Source organism: Rhea americana, unplaced genomic scaffold (genome assembly GCF_003343005.1).
Source record: "Rhea americana isolate MKP2758 unplaced genomic scaffold, rheAme1 scaffold_53, whole genome shotgun sequence".
NCBI lineage: Eukaryota > Metazoa > Chordata > Aves > Rheiformes > Rheidae > Rhea > Rhea americana.
This window is the reverse complement of record NW_028186679.1, coordinates 1,473,270-1,488,953: the sequence shown is the minus strand read 5'-3', so window position 1 is coordinate 1,488,953 and position 15,684 is coordinate 1,473,270. Positions and strand designations below refer to the sequence as shown.

The 15,684-nt window shown below is 39.1% G+C and overlaps 1 protein-coding gene across 2 annotated transcripts in view; it reads left to right on the top strand.

The window, feature by feature from the left end:
- Positions 1–15: 15 nt before the first annotated feature.
- The window catches only part of ACBD5 (acyl-CoA binding domain containing 5), a 30,915-nt gene continuing 15,246 nt past the window's right edge, over positions 16–15,684 (top strand). The window contains exons 1-5 of one of the 2 annotated variants that reach the window (XM_085318301.1): positions 54–218; positions 2,416–2,536; positions 3,998–4,070; positions 7,766–7,877; positions 8,006–8,038. In XM_085318301.1, the coding sequence (XP_085174427.1) occupies positions 143–218; positions 2,416–2,536; positions 3,998–4,070; positions 7,766–7,877; positions 8,006–8,038 (415 nt within the window). In that variant the 5' untranslated portion in view covers positions 54–142. Of the gene's footprint in view, positions 219–2,415; positions 2,537–3,997; positions 4,071–7,765; positions 7,878–8,005; positions 8,039–15,684 lie in introns of both variants that reach the window. The other variant, XM_085318302.1, reaches the window with a different exon arrangement.

Sequence of the window (15,684 nt, the reverse complement as noted above, 5' to 3'; positions counted from 1 at the left end):
GGCCCGGTCCGGCCCTGCCCTGCCCTGCCCAGCTCTGCCCCTCTCCCGTGCAGTCGGCTGGAGGCGCCGCGGCGAGGGAAGCGGCGCGGCGGCGGAGCGGGAGGCGGCGGACGGCGAGCAGCGGCTGGCGGGCGCTGGGGTCATGGCGGAGACCGGCTCGGTGCACGCCACCAGGTTCGAGGCGGCCGTGAAGGTGATCCAGAGCCTGCCCAAAAACGGTGAGTGCGGGGCGGCGGCGCCGGCGGCGGGCGGGCGGCGGCGCCCTCCCCGCGCGCGGCTCCCTCGCGGCAGGTGCGCTGCCGGCCTGGGCCGCGGCGCTGCGGGGGGCGCCGGTGCGGGGGGCTGCGCGGGCCCCCAGGCTGGTGCGAGCGCCTCAGAGGCCCCTTAGCACGCGTGTCTTCTGAGGAGAAAGTGTTTTAGAAAACGGTCCAACGAAAAATCAGGGTGTGCCTTTTGGATAAGGGTAATAAACAGGTCACTTACTACATCGTTGTTTATTTCCGGTACAAGAAAAAAGTGTTTTTCTGTAGTACAAATATAAAAACCACTGCAAACTTCTTTTAATGACTAGAACTCAACTTGAAAATATTTTGTTTAATGGATCTGAATTCTCTGCCAGTTCTAATTTTGTGTTTGCGTTTCCTATGTCTATAAATATTTATTCCACAAAGGAAGAAGAGAAAACAAAACAGGAAAAACAGTGAACCTGTTACTGAAACTCCTGTCGAATACCCAAAGTAAACAAAAACAACGGAGAAGGTTGCTGGATATTTTGACTTTTTTCCCCTGAATTCTGGTGTCTTGCAATAAGATGCTCCTTGTAACAGTAAGATGGCTTGCGACATACTGTTTACTAAGAGCTGAATTTGTCCCTTTAAACTGAGTGAAAGGAGGCTTGCTCTTTGTTACTTATTAGTCTACTTCTAATTTTAGTCTCCTTTTTTATTTTATTTTTTTTAAAAGGTTAGAGTCCCTTAAACTTAGTCTGAAACTTGCTGTTTGTAAGGTAAGTATTTTCAATGGGTCTGATTCATAGAATCAGTAAGGTTGGAAGGGACCTCTGGAGATCATCTAGTCCAACCCCCCTGCTCAGCAGGGTCACCTAGAGCATGTTAGACAGGGTGGCATCCAGGCAGGCCTTGACTATCTCCAGAGAAGGAGACTCCACAACCTCTCTGGGCAACCTGTCCCAGTGCTCCATCACTCTCACAGTGAAGAAATCCCCCCTCACGTTCAGGTGAAACTTCTGTGGTTCAGTTTGTGCCCGTTGCCTCTTGTCCTGTCACACGGGACAACTGAAAAGAGTTTGGCCCTGTCCCCTTGACACCCTCCCTTCAGGTACTTGTACACATTGATAAGATCGCTCCTCAGTCTTCTCTTCCCCAGGCTGAAGAGRCCCAGCTCTCGCAGCYGTTCCTCRTAGGGCAGATGCTCCAKCCCCCTGATCATCTTTGCAGCCCTACGCTGGACTCTCTCCASTAGCTCCACATCTCTCTTGTCCTGGGGAGCCCAGAACTGGACACAGTACTCGAGACGAGGCCTCCCCAGAGCTGAGTAGAGGGGCAGGATCACCTCCCTTGACCTGCTGGCAACACTCTTCCTAATGAAAAAAAAAAAAAAAAAAATGCAGTTCTGCAGCAGTTTGTGCTAGACCATCACGTTTGTGAGCTGACCTATTTCCGGTAACCTCCCTGGCATTAAGACACCCCCATGGACCAACCCCCTTTGGGCAAGGCAGGGAACTAAGAAGGTTAATGCTCTTTTTATCTTACATTTAAAGTATTTCATTTAGTTTATGGAACGTTACACTTCTAAACAAAAATTTTAATTCTCAATGGGAGTGTAGTTATAATTCTTTTTACAATTTCAGTGTAACTACTAGCCAGGTTTCTGCAGTTAACAGCTATTTATGGAATTCTGAGATTCTTCTGCTTACTTGGAAATTTTATTTATTAGCCTCAGACATTATTTTCCTGTAACTAAAACTGTAGCTAATCAAAGCACATACTCCAGCTACTTCTGAACAGCACCACTAAATACTTTACCTTTCATAATAAAAATTTTAAGAATACATATTTAACTTACCGAATAAGCTCTGGATGCGACTAGCTCCTACGCCAACAAACATTTCATCAAACTCTGACCCAGATGCATAATAGAATGGAACATCAGCTTCACCAGCCACAGCTTGTGCAAGAAGGGTTTTACCAGTACCAAGTGGTCCAACTAACAGAATACATTTTGGAAGTTTGCTTGAAGATGGATGAAGATATTCTCCATTGACTCTAAATTGTACTGCTGAGAATCAGGCCATAAAGAAATGCCAGCTATTTTCTCACAGAAATCTTAAGCTTGTAACATACTGGTTAATATTACTGGTGCCAATTATATTGTATTTTTAAATGTTTTCACTAGGTTCATTCCAGCCAACGAATGAAATGATGCTGAAGTTCTATAGTTTTTATAAGCAAGCAACCCAAGGACCCTGTAACATTCCAAGACCTGGATTTTGGGATCCCATTGGTAGATATAAATGGTAATTTTTTCTGAACTGTTTTTTAAGGCTTTAAGAGATGACTTTTAGGAGAGTAGTGCTCAGAGGAAGAGTTAGTGATTTTTTTTCAATAAAAATATTCCAGTCCTTTGATGTTTGACATTTTTTTCTTTGTATTCCAACTCTCTAGCTCAGATTACTTTTAACTTCTCAGAGTTGTAGGTGAAAGCATTCCCTTATGTTCTGCAAGTGAACAGGTTCTTCTTGGGCAAACCCATCATRTTACCTCTGCACTGTTTATCCCACGTTGTAGAATCAAAGTATAGGTGCTCTGCAGAATGTATGATGTGGAGGAGTGTCCATCCAGAATTATCTTTTCTCTGGTTTTCATGTATATTGTGACCCTGAAGAAAATAGGTGCTTACTGAATTTGTATTAATGGCTTTCAGCCTCTAAGGCCAGAGGTCTGGTTTATGTATTTTTCTGCTTTGTCTACTCAATGGCAAGACTTCACGTTTTTACTGTTTTACTCATGTTGGGAATACTTCTGAATCACCTAATTGCTAAGATCTACTTGAAAAGCCATATCAACATTTTGCTTATTTTTTATCTTTATTTTAAAGAGCAAGTAGTATTTCTGTCCATGTGGTCAGCCTTTTAGGATCCTTAATAAGTCCTTAGACTACTTTTTTTTTCATTTTTCAAACTGAGGGAGAGGAGAGTGTATTTCCAGAGGAGTATGGTTGTAAGCTTCCACTCACCTAGTTACTTGTAGTTGAAATGTGAGCCACCAGCCTTCGGATTTTGCTTTACGTGGGAGAAATAGTCTGGCAAGGGGAAAGGACAGTGTCAAATCAAGTACAAGACTGAGTAAAGAAATGTTTCATTCCAGCCCTTTTTCTGACAGATTCCTTCTGTGATATTAATAATTTGTTTGTGATTTTTGCCTTTCAGAATTAGAGAGGGGGAGCTTTTTAGGCCATCAGTGCTTCCTGTTGTAAGTAGGGCTGATTTGACTATTGTGCCTGTTACACTTAAATTGTCTAAGGATTGTGCCCAATCCTTAAATTCAGGTGCAACAGACTGCATCTTTTTGGTAACCCATTCTAAAACACTGATGAGTACTTGTAAGTATCATCTGAAGTATTTGAGCCTCCGTTTTCCTCAACAGGGTATYTTAAAAAAATGCACCTAAATAAAAAGGGAAATATGCCTTTCATAAGCTCCTGGCTCTTTAGCAATTTATTGAGTATAAGATCATAGCTAATCAATGAGGAACTGTTCAGTGTGCAGGCCATTTGGTTTGTTACTTCTTTATTGATGTCCTACTGTTTGATTATCCTAACAAATTGTATGTTGGACTTAATTTTGCAAACCGTTGTTATGTTTTATTTGTATCGGAGAAACTTTACGTGTTATATAACTGACCTACTTAAGGCCAGGCTGAAAATAATTCAARTAGCCCTTGCAAATTTTGAAGACTTATGTTGCTTTTTTTTCTAGGGATGCTTGGAGTGCTTTGGGAGATATGTCCAGAGAAGAAGCCATGATAGCATATGTTGAAGAAATGAAAAAGGTAAGTTTATCAATGAGTGGAAGGTGTCTTCTAAAGTAAATGTCCCCAGAATAAATTAGTGAATATGAGGAGGTTCGTTCTGACACATATCAAAGCTCCAAGTGAGTTCTTATGCCGTATGTGAACTTGTTAAATTTCAGTATTATGCTATTTTGTATGTGGGGAGAMGAAAACTATGTATTTCCCTCTAAAGCTATTGAATTTAGATTGTTTTCAGAGAAACGTGAGAGTTCTGGGGACATGAAGCTTAAATAACAGCTAAAGAAAGTGTGGTATTGAAATCATGGTAAAGGGGGCTATAGGGAAACAGAGAAATTTAAAGTACAAAAGAATAAAAGCTGAATTTGCTGCAGATTCCTCTGTTCTTGAAGATRAGGCAGGTAAGAGGTCCTTATTTTGGGGCGTGGGGGAAGAGAAAACCACTCCAGAAATAGTTTTTGAACAAGAACCTTGCTTGCATGACTGGAGAGATAAGTATAATCAGATATGTAAACTTAATCATCTTTGAATGTTCAAGAAGAACTCTTCAGCATGAGTCTTCTGTACATGTCATTAAAATATTCCTTGCATATTATATTTTGAGTCAGATATTTAGAACAGAGTAATTTGGGTTTTGGTCTTTTTGTGAATAAATGTGTAACTTGTAAACATTCTTAGTTGCTAAGCTAAGCGTGAGTTAGAGTTAACTAAAACAAACACTTGGAGTTAATGAAAAACCAGAAATCTTAACTAATTCGTTTCACTGCAGTCCTTTTTGCTACAGCTCTTCTAGGTGGCCTTTCCAGTTTAAAGATTATTTACTGTCCATCCAGATTAAAAAAATAACTGTAATGTATTATGAGGGTTAGCATTAAGGAGAGAAAGTATCAACTTCAGTCTTGAATACACTTGCTTTTCTCCTAGGTCAGTATCTTAATATCCCTAAAGGTTTATTAGAACACTTAATTTTTGTTGTACCAACCGTTACGTTTTTACTGGGTCAGAAGCTGGAATTTAACTAGCATTTCTTCTCTGCTGCCTCCACCCCTTCATAATTTTGGTTGATTTAATTTGTTCTGGTGTTACTGTAGCTGCTTTAAAATGAGAAAAACAAAAGACTTTTGGGAACACAGGAGACCAAATTCTGTTTATCTTCATTGAGTCAAAAATCTCACAAAACTCTAACAATTTCTTTTGAGTGGGGAATGCAAGATTTTTATATACTTCAGTTTATTGTATAATACCACTCTTACAAAGTGTTTTGATATTTCAGTAGTGTTCTGTTCAATGCTTCAGTTGTTTCTATCATGAACACTAAAATTAAGTGGAAAATGTGTGGCATTCTGAAAGAAACGAGCAAGTCTCCTGTGATGAAGTTTACTTAACCCTAATAAAGCACAAATATTCTACCTCTTCACAGATCTTACATGTAGGGACTAGAGAGGAAATGACATCTGGCCTCACTCAGCTTTGAAACTGAGAATCTGTTTACCCTGCATGATGCTGCCTCAGTCCTCACCTTTGAAATACTAGCTTCAGCTTTTCTAACCCCGTTGATTCTGTTTGGAATGTGGTGCATTTCAAATGGATCCATTGGGTGGTTACCAGCATATATTGCACTAATCTTTGTGGTATTGCTGTGGATATTATATTGTTGCTGTATAAGGACTGTATAGGTACCCATGTTTGGAAAAGCCATTTGTACATTCATACCACAAAATTGTATTTAGGGCTATATAAGGCTGTCATATTTCCAGTTATTATTTTTTTTTCCAGGACATGTCCATGGCACTTACATATTGTGTCTGGGCTATATGTGCATCAGATCACCCAATCACATGAGCATATATTGTAACCTTTTTGGCATCTTTTCTTCTTAAGTGGTAGAAACTAGCTGTAGGGGAAAATGTGTCTGGGTGAGATTTTGATATGCTGGTAGGTGATGAGCAAATATATCCTAGTCCTGGCTAGGATGAATCCGAGTTCAAGACATTTTGTTTAAGGTAAATTTCTCTTTGAAAGGGCATTTTTGTAATTCTGTAATCCAATACTATTTATTTACACTTCAGTTATATTATTTTGTCCTGTTGTATATTAGAAATGAGTCATAAAATACTGATATGTTAGCATAAGAAACATCAACACTGTATGATGTTTCTAATTTAAAGCAAAGCTCCTCATATATGAGTTATCTGGCATCTGAAGAAAACAGTAATTCTGAATGCATAATAACTGATTTTACACTTAAAATTTAAGATTGCATATTATGTACAGTGGCTATACGTGTAAGCAGTTGACTTTTTCTGGGGGTATTTGTTTTCTTTCCTGCTCATCTAAGTACTTTCAGTTACTAAGCTCTTGGCATACAGTTTCTGTTAAAGTAAGATTTTTACAGTGCAGGGTATAGGTATAAATACAAGTGTGTTATGCTGGTAGGATTTTTGTTTATTTCAGTGCTATTGAAGGTGTTTTAGAGAAAAAAAAAATTATGGCTAATCTCCAGCTCCGTATCTGAGTACTGTATTTCCCTCTAACAAATACAGAATTAATTGTTTCTAGGCGTACACTAAAGGGATCAGAGAAGTGGCAATTAAACTGGATTTTGTGAACTTTGTTTCTTGACATCTTTGAATTGCAAGTGACCTGTTTATCTATTAAGCAGCCTATACCTCCTGCCTTGTGAAGTAATGCTGTAGCTTTTAGTATTGCTTCTTAGTGACCTGCTTGGTGCTTTCATTTGAGCAGAGTGTTCTGTAGTTCTTAACCTCATTCTGTTACTTTTCCAGGAGCTCTTCTTGGGTAGCTAATGTAGTGTGGATGTTAGTTTGCTGCTACCTGCATCCTTTCCTACAGTTATTGCCTTTTTTAATTAAAAAAAAAGGGGGGGGGGTAAGTGAAGGAGGAACAAGGCTATCAGTTTGAAATGATTAAAAACTAGAATGGGACAACAATAATATTACTTAAAAAGTGCATCTCTTCTGTCTAATGTACTTTAAAAGATGCAAGAGTGAATATTCCTAATAGATAATCAAAGGTATTGGTTTGGTAAATTAAATTTTTTCTTAATCAAAAGAAGAGCTCCAAGTCATTTCAAAAGCAGAATTTAGATCTAGTTTGCTCTTTTAAGTGTGTCTATGCACTGTCCCTACTTTGCGCTACTCTTTTCCTTTGTGTGATCTTTTGTTTGGAGTTTATTCTTTGTTTTACATTTTGCCTGCTATGTGGAGTATACTATAACTCACAGCTGGTGAGTTAGATGGACTCAGTAGGGCCCTTCTTGATTTGGTCCTTATGCGCCATCAAAAATGGTAGGGTTTGACAAATAAGAAGGATACGACAAAGAAGCCTTTCGGTTTCATTTTATCTATGGGAGGGTTGTCTGTAAAAGAAATTCATCAGATCAGAGGAATCTATCAAACTTTGGATTATAGTTTAAAATTGGTGAAATAATGGATGTGAAGTTTCTATTTAATGAGGGCAAATATTAGCTCTCCTGTCTTTTCTCTGAAAAAAAAAAATACTGCGGCTAGTGAAGGTTCTTATTTGGTAAATAAGGCTTGTGTATATTGTTTTCTTAAAGTTTCAGAATAATGTGTTAAGAGACTTAGTGAAATATTACTAAATTTTACAGTGACTAGAAATTTGTGAAATCAGTTGAAGTGAATGAATTGGTGAAATGCTTTTAATGAGATGCTTCGTATTTTGGACTTGTGCAGATTCTTGAGAGTATGCCAATGACGGACAAAGTTGAAGAGTTACTACAAGTAATAGGCCCGTTCTATGAAATAGTAGAAGATAAAAAGAAAAGAGGATCTGACCTAACCTCAGGTTCGGACAAATAACTTCCTTTGTACTACTAATAATCACAACTCCAGATTTTTTGGGGGGCTTGTTTTCTATAAATGATTTTAAAGCTAAACATTGTGTTTTTCTATTTATTCCTTACCATAYGGCAGTTCGAGTGGAGAAAGTCTCTAAATATTTGGAAGGTAGGAATAATGAATTATATGTAAATCTGACTTTTCCATTGTTTAGGTGGTGTAGTAACTTCCTGCTAATGCTTGTGACTCCTGGGCTTGCCATCTCATTAGGCTGTTTTTTTTTTGGGGGGAGGGGGAGGGGGGAAGCAGGGGAAGAGGGAGTACAAAGCAAAGCAACTCCCAGAAAGCTCTAGCTACATATTTAGTCCTTGTGTACGTGTTTTCTGAACTGCTTTAAAAAAAAAGAAATTAAAAACAAACAAAAAAACCTGAGACTCTTGCCTCTCCTTGAACAAAAGGAGCAACTATTTGAAATCTGTGTTGCTGCATTTTGATGTAACTCTGCATTGTCAAGATGCACATTGCAGTTGGTAATCCAGCTCTGCCATCTGATCTGAATTAGTGGAAAAAAGAATATCACTCAATTTTTTTTCTACTCATAGTTTCTCTGATACATACAGAATAATAAGGTGGTTTTGTGAAAGTTTCAACTGAAGCTGTCAAAGGCTCAGGTTCAAGAAGGGAGTGTCTGTTTATATGTTTAAGATCTCTGACAAGTGGCAAACCTAGTGGTATCATAGCTGCATTAAAAATCAATGTGGTGTTTTTTATTTAGCAATACCATTGTGAAAATGTTTTGATAATTACAGTTATTACATTACAGGTAATGGGTGTGTAAGATTATAATGTAAGGTTTATAGTTGTTCAAATCTGGCTTAAAACTTAGCTAGAGATACCAAAGCACAAGGAGCTAAAACGTGTAATGGCTTTAGAAACCAAACCATTGGTTTAGTATGTGTTTAAGAAGTAGCAATCAGCTGGTTAAGATGCCTTTTGTATGTGGCTTTTTTTCCCCCCATCTTAAATGTGGTTTTGATTTCACTTTTGGCATCCAATTTCAGAGAGATACGGAAATAGTTTCCCATTGCCTATGAGGAAAGATGATAGCAGAGGTTTTTCAGTGGCCATTTTGAAAGCATCATGACCCTTTTTTCCTCAACTAAAATCATGTATTCTTCATGTCTGGGACTTAATGAGATTGCTGGACAGCTGGATTGACAGGCAAGATTGTAAGAGTATCAATAGATTCAGGTCAGTGGTCTGTATAATAAGAATTTACTTCTACTTGCTGTGTCATAGACACCGCTAAAAGCTACTTCCAAAAAAGTATCTAGACAGAGAATAGCAGAAGTTAGAAAAGTATTTTAAATTTGTTCTTGAAACATAGCTTAAAGAGAGAGCCTAAACATAAGACAGTCTAAGTGGAAAACTAATATGGAATAGTAAATTGCAGTTTCATCCTCTGTTAGTGTTACAGCAGATCTAGTGACATGTCCTGCAAGCACTTTACAGCTGCAACATCTGACTGCCACAATGAGTTTTGACAGAATTATCACAAAACCCCATTGTGGTAGTATATTAAACTTCACTATTGCATTTAAAATTTTTAAATTTTGTCACCTGTCTTACTGACCCTGAATAAAAGTGAAGCTGAAATCACTAGTATTTATAATACAGGTCTTACAATGATCTGAAAATACCTTATAGAAGTATGGAAACATCATTACCCTCACTTTTCCAGATATGCATTAAGGAATAGAACTAAGTTGCTCAAAGTAACATAGTTCTGTTCGAGATGGTGTAGACACTGATGACAATACTCTAAAAATTGACACGTAGTTATTTCTTGATTGTGTTAGTGCCTCCATTCTTCCCTCTGTGCCCTTTCTCTCTGCCTGCTCTGTGTAGCTTCTTTTATGGAATAAAATTGGGCCCCTTCTCTCAAGCCTCGTACTTTCATATTGTACTCGCCAATCTTCTGGCCCATTCTGTTTTGAGTTCACCTTCCATTCTTCTACATTGGATTTTTATCTGTATGAAGATTATCTGATTAAGAATTGTATGCAGCTTCCTCAAAAGCGCATCAACAGTATCCTTGAATTAGTTGAAGAGATTGTCCAGAAGATTAGTGTACATCAGCTGTGGCTGGTGTGTCACCTCTAGCTAATTGGTCTCTCTCAGTAAAGAAATTATAGCCTTTTAAAATTCAATTTCTGTTCCTTCTGGTTTCGTTGAAAATGCTGAATATGGGCCATTATAGCACTTGACGCAATAGAGCTTGTGGCTCACCTTGATGAGGAGCTCTGAAGCCTAACATGCCAATTCAAAGTTGTTGGTAACATCCACTAATGGACAGCTAGGACAAATTCCTAGTTCTAAGCAAATCTAAGGTATTCCAAAAGCATATAACCTGAATGCAGTGTGCAAGTTCAGACTGCAGCTGTTTGTGAGAAGCCTTAGCTGTGCAGTCAGTAGTCTCTTTTTGACAGGTACAAAGTACTTCTTTATAGAGAAAATATTATTGACAGATTATTTCCAGGTACTGAAAATACTAGGCATCAGAAAAGAAACTGGACCCTTAGCAGTCTTAGAACTGCAGAAGAGAATGAGTAACAGTGTTGCAGTGTTAGAGAAGGACCTTTTTATTTGCAGGTGCTGTAGGACTGAAGGGAGGAATGCTGGGTAAGATAGTGACTGGTCTCTGTACCTACCTGGAATATTAGTGCTTTAGAAGAGCAACCTTTTAACTTTTTACACATTTAATAAATGCAAAAGAAATGTTATGGCCAACTTTATGCTTAAAGGACCAAGAAGCTTCAAAACACATTTGTTCAGTGAATTATAAACTTTGAGAAGGAATGTTCAAGCTTTAGAAGACTTCATTTCTTGTTTTATTATACCTGAAGAAGCTGAAGGTGGTCTAGAACTGGCACAACTAAGTGATCTGATACTGGATGAAAAGTATCCACAGTTTCAAAGCCAGCTCATCTCCATAAATGTTTCCATGAGAATGTCTGTGAATGCTGTCTTTATCACAAATGTGAATAAATTGGGGGGGAGGAGGCTACCTGACAAGCCAATTCTAAGATACCTCAAAGACTAAACAAGGTATCCAGAAATTGTCCACACATCCTTTGTTATTCTGTGTACTCTTTCTTTTCCCCTTCATGACAACATATTTAATCTGCATTAAAATGCTACTAAATAAAGATGACCCTGTGCCTTTATGCTGAGTAGTGCTCCTTGTGAACCTCTATGGAGATCAGATATTATCTCCAGCAATGATGCACGTTAGGCACTGCAGTAGTTGTGGGAAGTTCCAGTATTGTAATACTGTTAACTGTTGTCCTGCTGAGTCTTTCTCTCCCACAACTTTGCTCCCGGCTATATTGCAACTGCACCAATGTAAGTCCTGTTGAAGCGAGATGACTCATGCTTGYAGTGCAGTGTATGCTGGTTTCGGGCAGCACTGATTGCAGTGCAGCTTGTTAGTCATGGGAGCTCATACAGGGCACTGCTTCAGTAGCAGCTTGCTGAAGTCAGCATGACTCGCAGGCAGAAAAGGCCTTGAATGGAGATGTCCTGTTCCTTTCCCTCTTTTACAGGGCAGGTGGACTGTCAGGATGCAGTTAAAGTCCATTTATCTATTTCCTCAGTGCCTTCCTGTATTGAATATGGAAGCTACATTTTAAGGACTATGTTCACTGAGTTTTGCACTCTTTAGAACAGGCAAATACATGCAAACATTTCTATTTCAAAGGCAGTAGTTAGTGTAGGATGTAGGCAAGCTTGGAATCCAATCTTGGATTTCACTTGGGGGGGGGGGGAGTGAATCTATTCTTAATAATTTCTTTCCAGTTAACACTTGCTCTTAAATGTGATTTACTTCAAATCACGCTACTGAAGATTGCTTGTGACTAGTTTCTCTTTTCAAATAGTTACATTTTCTCAAAGAGCTTCTCATTATTTTCAGCAGCTTTTCTTCGTAATGGAGCTGGCATGCTGTTTCTGTCTGCGTGGGGGCGTTGTCTTGTTTGTTTGTGAAACACCCTCTGCATATGCTTTATAGGCTCAGCTTATTTCATTTGTTTACCTTCAAAGATAACCTGCTAAACTGATTTCCTTCCTTCTCCTTCCCCCTTTTCTCACCAGGATTTATAAGGAACTTTGTAGCTGTGAATCTCTAAGGCTCTGTAAGAAGGGGAAAAACTATTGCAATCCTTTTTATCCTGGAACTGCCGTGCTTTAGTAGGATGTTTTATGGGTGACTGCACCATAGCGAAGAGGTGCATTGAGGCAGGGCAAGGGTGAGGGAGGAGAAGCTGCTGGGTGGATGGGGGAAATATTTTCTGTCAAAACCTAACAGCTATAATCAAGGTTACTGAATATATTCGGGGCGTCTAATGTGACTTTTATTTTACGAACATTGTAGTTACTGCGTCAGTTCTAGAAGCATCTGAAACGTTCTAGGTAGTGCTCTCTGTGGGATGGGGCTATTAAGGGATTAAGAGCTGGGCCAGCAAGTGCCAAAAATCAGGGGCAAGTCTCGCCAAGGTGTGGATCAGTGCCTCAACAAGCTGTGGCGTGTACTGCTGCAATACGTACCTCCTTCAGGCTTTCCAGTCCAGATCTGAGCCTACTTTATCTGGGATTCACCTTTGCACTGATGGGTTTGTGCCATGCTGCCTACCAATGGTAGAAATTAGGACAGAGCGTCTAGATAAAACCTGCAAAAATCAATGACTCCCTCTCTCTTTCCTACAGTAATAGTAGAGAAAACATCACTACAGGGTGAGCAGCAGAGTATCCAAATATTAAAATACAAGAGTAAAGATTAGCTCCTCCAGAGAGGAAGCACTGGGAGAGGTTTCTTTTCTTGAAAAGAAAAGTCTGTCTTCTGTTTCGTGCTGCAACGAGTCATCAGTACCAGCTTTTGTTCATGATTGGTTATTGGACCTGGGTTCTTTCTCTGGCCAGACAACAGTTCAGCCTGCAAAGGGGAAAATGGGTTGTCAAAAGTTCTCCAGGTCCTAGTAATAAAAGACTAGTGGATGTATCCACTTACTATAAAATGTAGGTCTTTCGTATTTTAGAAGTCTAACTTGTAGTTAAGATCTCGTGATCAGAGAACTGAWATCCAGCTTTCTCACAGCTGTGTTCTATGAAGATGAAAAAGTGAGCACAGGCATGGGAGGCCGGGGAAGAATGGGTGGAGGTAGTTGTGTCTCGATAGTTCTCAGAAAAGTGGCCAACCAGCATAGGTTTGTGCTTTATGCACAACATAACATCATTCTAGCAAAATTCCTAACTCTAATCTTAGCTTCAAAGATGTATGAAAGAGCAATTGCATATGTTACCTGTGAGACTGTGTTTAACATGGGTGCTGTAAAAGCTCCTTCAACTGGTAGGCCTGGAGTAGTTGGAGGAAAAACACATAATCTGCCGCCATTCTTTGTGTTCGTTCTTAATCCCCAATTTATTGTGTTAATGTAGAGAAATGTGGACAAAACAAGGTTTTGGAGTGTATTTAAACAAACAAACAAAAGAAAGAATCAAGGAGATAGGCTTCTTTTTCTGTGTTGTAGTGAAGTTTAGGAAGATTAAGCAACAGGAAAGGTAAAACAGTGAATAGAGGAAAATCTGACTGCCAAGATCTGTGCGCTTATGGGATGCATTTTTCAGTGAACTTAATGCATTTGAAATTAAAAGTGATAAAGCAGTAGTAACTATAAAGAATTTTGTATTTCTCTGTCTCGGCTTACTTTATTTGTGGTGGCAGCTCATTTTTGTTCTGCAGAACAGATGTTACAGGGCAGGCTGGGCCCCTATAATTTTTCTTTGTAGTGTGGTGTATTAAAAAGAGTGGAAGGAAATGAGGATATAGAAACTCTTGCTCTTCTAGCTGAAGAGCTTATTGATCCCAGATGATTGCATGTGCTCCCTTCTTTTCTCTTTCCTCTCAGAACAAACAAATGAAACTTTTGGAAGGCATCACTTTCTGCAGCCTGCCCTCCAAGCTGCTCACGAGTGCTCCTTTGTGAGGTTTAGTCAAAACAAGCTGGGCAAGCAGAGATCTATTGTTTATTGAAAAATTTAGTATTTAAGCAGACCCAGATTGGAAGATGTAGTAGTCGTGCATAAGGATGCAGGCTGAGTGTAGCCTAATGCAGGCAGTGTAGCTGTAGCTGAGGAAGGATGCATGTGTGTTCTAATACACTGAACCACGTACTGAAATATTGCTCATAGCCTTAGTTCTGATGGCAAATCTATAGTAGTTCCTGTTCTGTAGGCTGTTCAAAGAGCCTTTTGGCTGGAATGCCAATGTAAAAGGACAAATATCAAAAGGATTTCTAAATCTTAACTAAATCTTGACGTGTGCTCTCCCGTGAGAAGTGATCACTCGTTGCAGTATTGGGATACATCAGTTTGGAAAAGGAGGCGGCCTAACTAAAAATTTGAAATGGCAGAACGTAGTTACATAAACTTGGAATGGAAAGAGGGAACCTACCTCAATCAGTGACGAGCGTGAAGCATGAGGCTCTGATGGCAAGAAGAAAAATTCTAGTTATCTAAAACAACTTTGTACAGTGTATAGGTCTCTGAGACTTGACACAAATGTTGATGGAGCTTRAGACTACTTAAACATAGGAGTGTAAAGAGATCTCTCCATAAAATGGTATGACTTCAGGTCACAAGAAACCTTTTGTGGGCTAAGATTTTGTTTCTATCGAGCAGATAGGAAAGTTACAGCCTTCCACAAGAGCACATAATCACAGTTTTCATTAAAGGATGAGGGCCTACACAGCCAGTTAAGTTGTTCATGGTGTGTTTCACCTGATGCCGTAGTCCGTTTCCTGATGACTGGTATTTGCAGAGAATGGAAGAGGTTGCATGGCTCGTGTGAGTGTTGTGCTCAATCAGCTATCAGTAGGGCTCCAGCAATGCTTGTTAACTTTGTGTAAGATTTATGTACCTGTTAAGAAAAAAGAAAAAATAAAAGGTGTTTGGGAGATGTGAAAATGAGAGGATAGCTTGTGAACAGAAGCAGCCTACTAGGATTTCTTTATAAAATGACTCTTGAGCTTAGCTGGGGCAGCTCAGCTCAGCTCTTAACTCCCAACTGGGGAACAAAACTCACACTGAAATTTATGGGGAGTTAGAAATCTATRTATCTATCTATCTGTCTTTATGAAACTTGGCTCTATTATACTAGCCATGGAGAATAATTATAGTGCAACCTTGAAGAAGTATATTTAGTATTGCTCTCAGAAATCTCTTAATATAGCTGATACAAGAAAATAACATTTAGTGTATCTTTTAGAAAAACTTTGCATCTCCCCTCTTGCATCTGCCTATTCTGTCTCCTGTTTTTTTGTTGAAACCCTTCCTTCTTTTTGTATATTGTCACTGTTATACAGCTCTTACTATACAATATTTTTTAAAAATCCAGGCTTTTACAGTAGRATGTAGCTCCTTGTGCTGCTACAGAGCAGTACATCTTTGATTTGTGGCTGAGTTCTCCAAATCAGAGTTTCCAAATCTCACTTTGGCACTGAGATACTAAATAATAAACCAAGAAGTATTCTGTACCACTTAACCAGAAGTATTTGAGCAATAGAAACAGTTACTAAAATTTGCCTGCATTTAAAGTGGGTAACCAGAATAGGAGGAAGAAAATTAGCAGAAAGCAAATACAGTTTTAAAAGTTTTCTTGACTCTTACCATTCATCTTAAAAGACACATTCCTCGGGGAGCAGCCCTTAATCTCTRTGGCATAAGGATTAGAAAAGTCACCTCTAGTAGCACTGTTCAGT